Genomic DNA, 1,329 nt, shown 5'->3' on the forward strand with positions numbered 1-1,329 from the left:
AATGTCGAGCGGATCGGAAATGATGAGGATGGCGGAGAAGCTGAAGAAGCTGGAAGAGGTGGTGAAGAAGATGGAAGAGGAAAAGGAGAAGATGAAAGAGGAGAAGGAGGTGGAGAAGCGTAGAAGGGTAGAGGAGGTGGAGATGGAGAAGCGTAGAAGGGTAGAGGAGGTGGAGATGGAGAAGCGTAGAAGGGTAGAGGAGGTGGAGATGGAGAAGCGTAGAAGGGTGGCGTTGGAAGAGGAGCTTGGAAGGTTGAAGAGAATACCCGAGACTACTCCTGCAGCAGTCCCAATAGGAGACGGTGACTCACGGCGGCTAGTAGATTGCAAAGCTGCGTTTTCCGAAAAGTACGTGTCGAAGCCGGGAAGTCTTTCTCCAGATGCTTTCATGGCAATCATGACCAATGCTGCAAATCAGGAAGTCAGCACGTCGGTAGGGGCTTTGACTCAGTCTAGTGGCTGGGGCAAGTCCCGGTTTTTGTGCGAGGTGAGCACCCGGTTCAGATGTCTGTACATCAGCATGGGGGACAGTGTGAGTATGTATCCTCGGCAGACTCGAAGTTATGCGCCTTTGAAAATGATACTGGAGGCGGCTGCTTCGGATCCAGATCTGGTGGTCAGCCATTTGATGAACTGCTTCTCCCAGTACTTGGACCGGGCCACCAGAGACCCTCATATCCAGGCGCTAACCAACGCGGAATGGTTTAGATACCAACTGGAGGAATGGAACCCTGGGTACGACGTGAGGATTGTGGGCGGCACTCTGACTCCCCTTTTGCGGGCGGAGGCGAAGGCGAGATTAGCGGATGCGATCACTAAGTTCAAGGAGCACTATCGGGTTAGCTGCGTCCTGGTCCTCTGCGATGAGGCAGCTGCTCTGCTCGAGCCTTTCTCTGCCAGTGGGCTACCGCGATTTCGGCTGTTCCGACGGGCATTTACTGTAATGGGCATGACTGCTTGCTTTGCCAGCACGCAGTCCAAGGTTCAAAACTTTGCCCCCGCTCTCCACAGAGATGAGTCGTACAAGGAATATACCATGACTCAATTGGAACGCCCCTGGATGCCTTCCCCATTTCTTGCGATCAATCCAGTGGATGTCAGCGTTGGTGACGTGTTGTATCCACTGTCTTTGGCTGATCTTCATAGCGCAGGCAATCTGTCACAATTCGGTCGGCCTTTGTGGTGGTTCTTCTTCAAACATATAACTTCGAGCTACTGCAGTGCTCAACATGTGTTGACGACGGTTGCTCGCGAGAAGCTCAACTTTGGCTGCGGCGAGTGGTCGGGTGTGGCTGCTATAATGATCGTTGCTGCTGTTAAGCCGACTCC

General features: G+C 53.2%; 1 protein-coding gene across 1 annotated transcript; it reads left to right on the plus strand.

Moving 5' to 3' along the window:
* Window positions 1-22: 22 nt before the first annotated feature.
* Window positions 23-1,169, plus strand: GNI_165890 (hypothetical protein; the record flags this gene model as incomplete). Its single annotated transcript, XM_011134893.1, has 1 exon — window positions 23-1,169. A coding segment is annotated over one exon (1,147 nt), but the record flags the coding sequence as incomplete, so codon positions are not given.
* Window positions 1,170-1,329: the final 160 nt, after the last annotated feature.

Source organism: Gregarina niphandrodes, assembly GCF_000223845.1.
Source record: "Gregarina niphandrodes unplaced genomic scaffold scaffold00053, whole genome shotgun sequence".
Lineage (NCBI taxonomy): Eukaryota > Apicomplexa > Conoidasida > Eugregarinorida > Gregarinidae > Gregarina > Gregarina niphandrodes.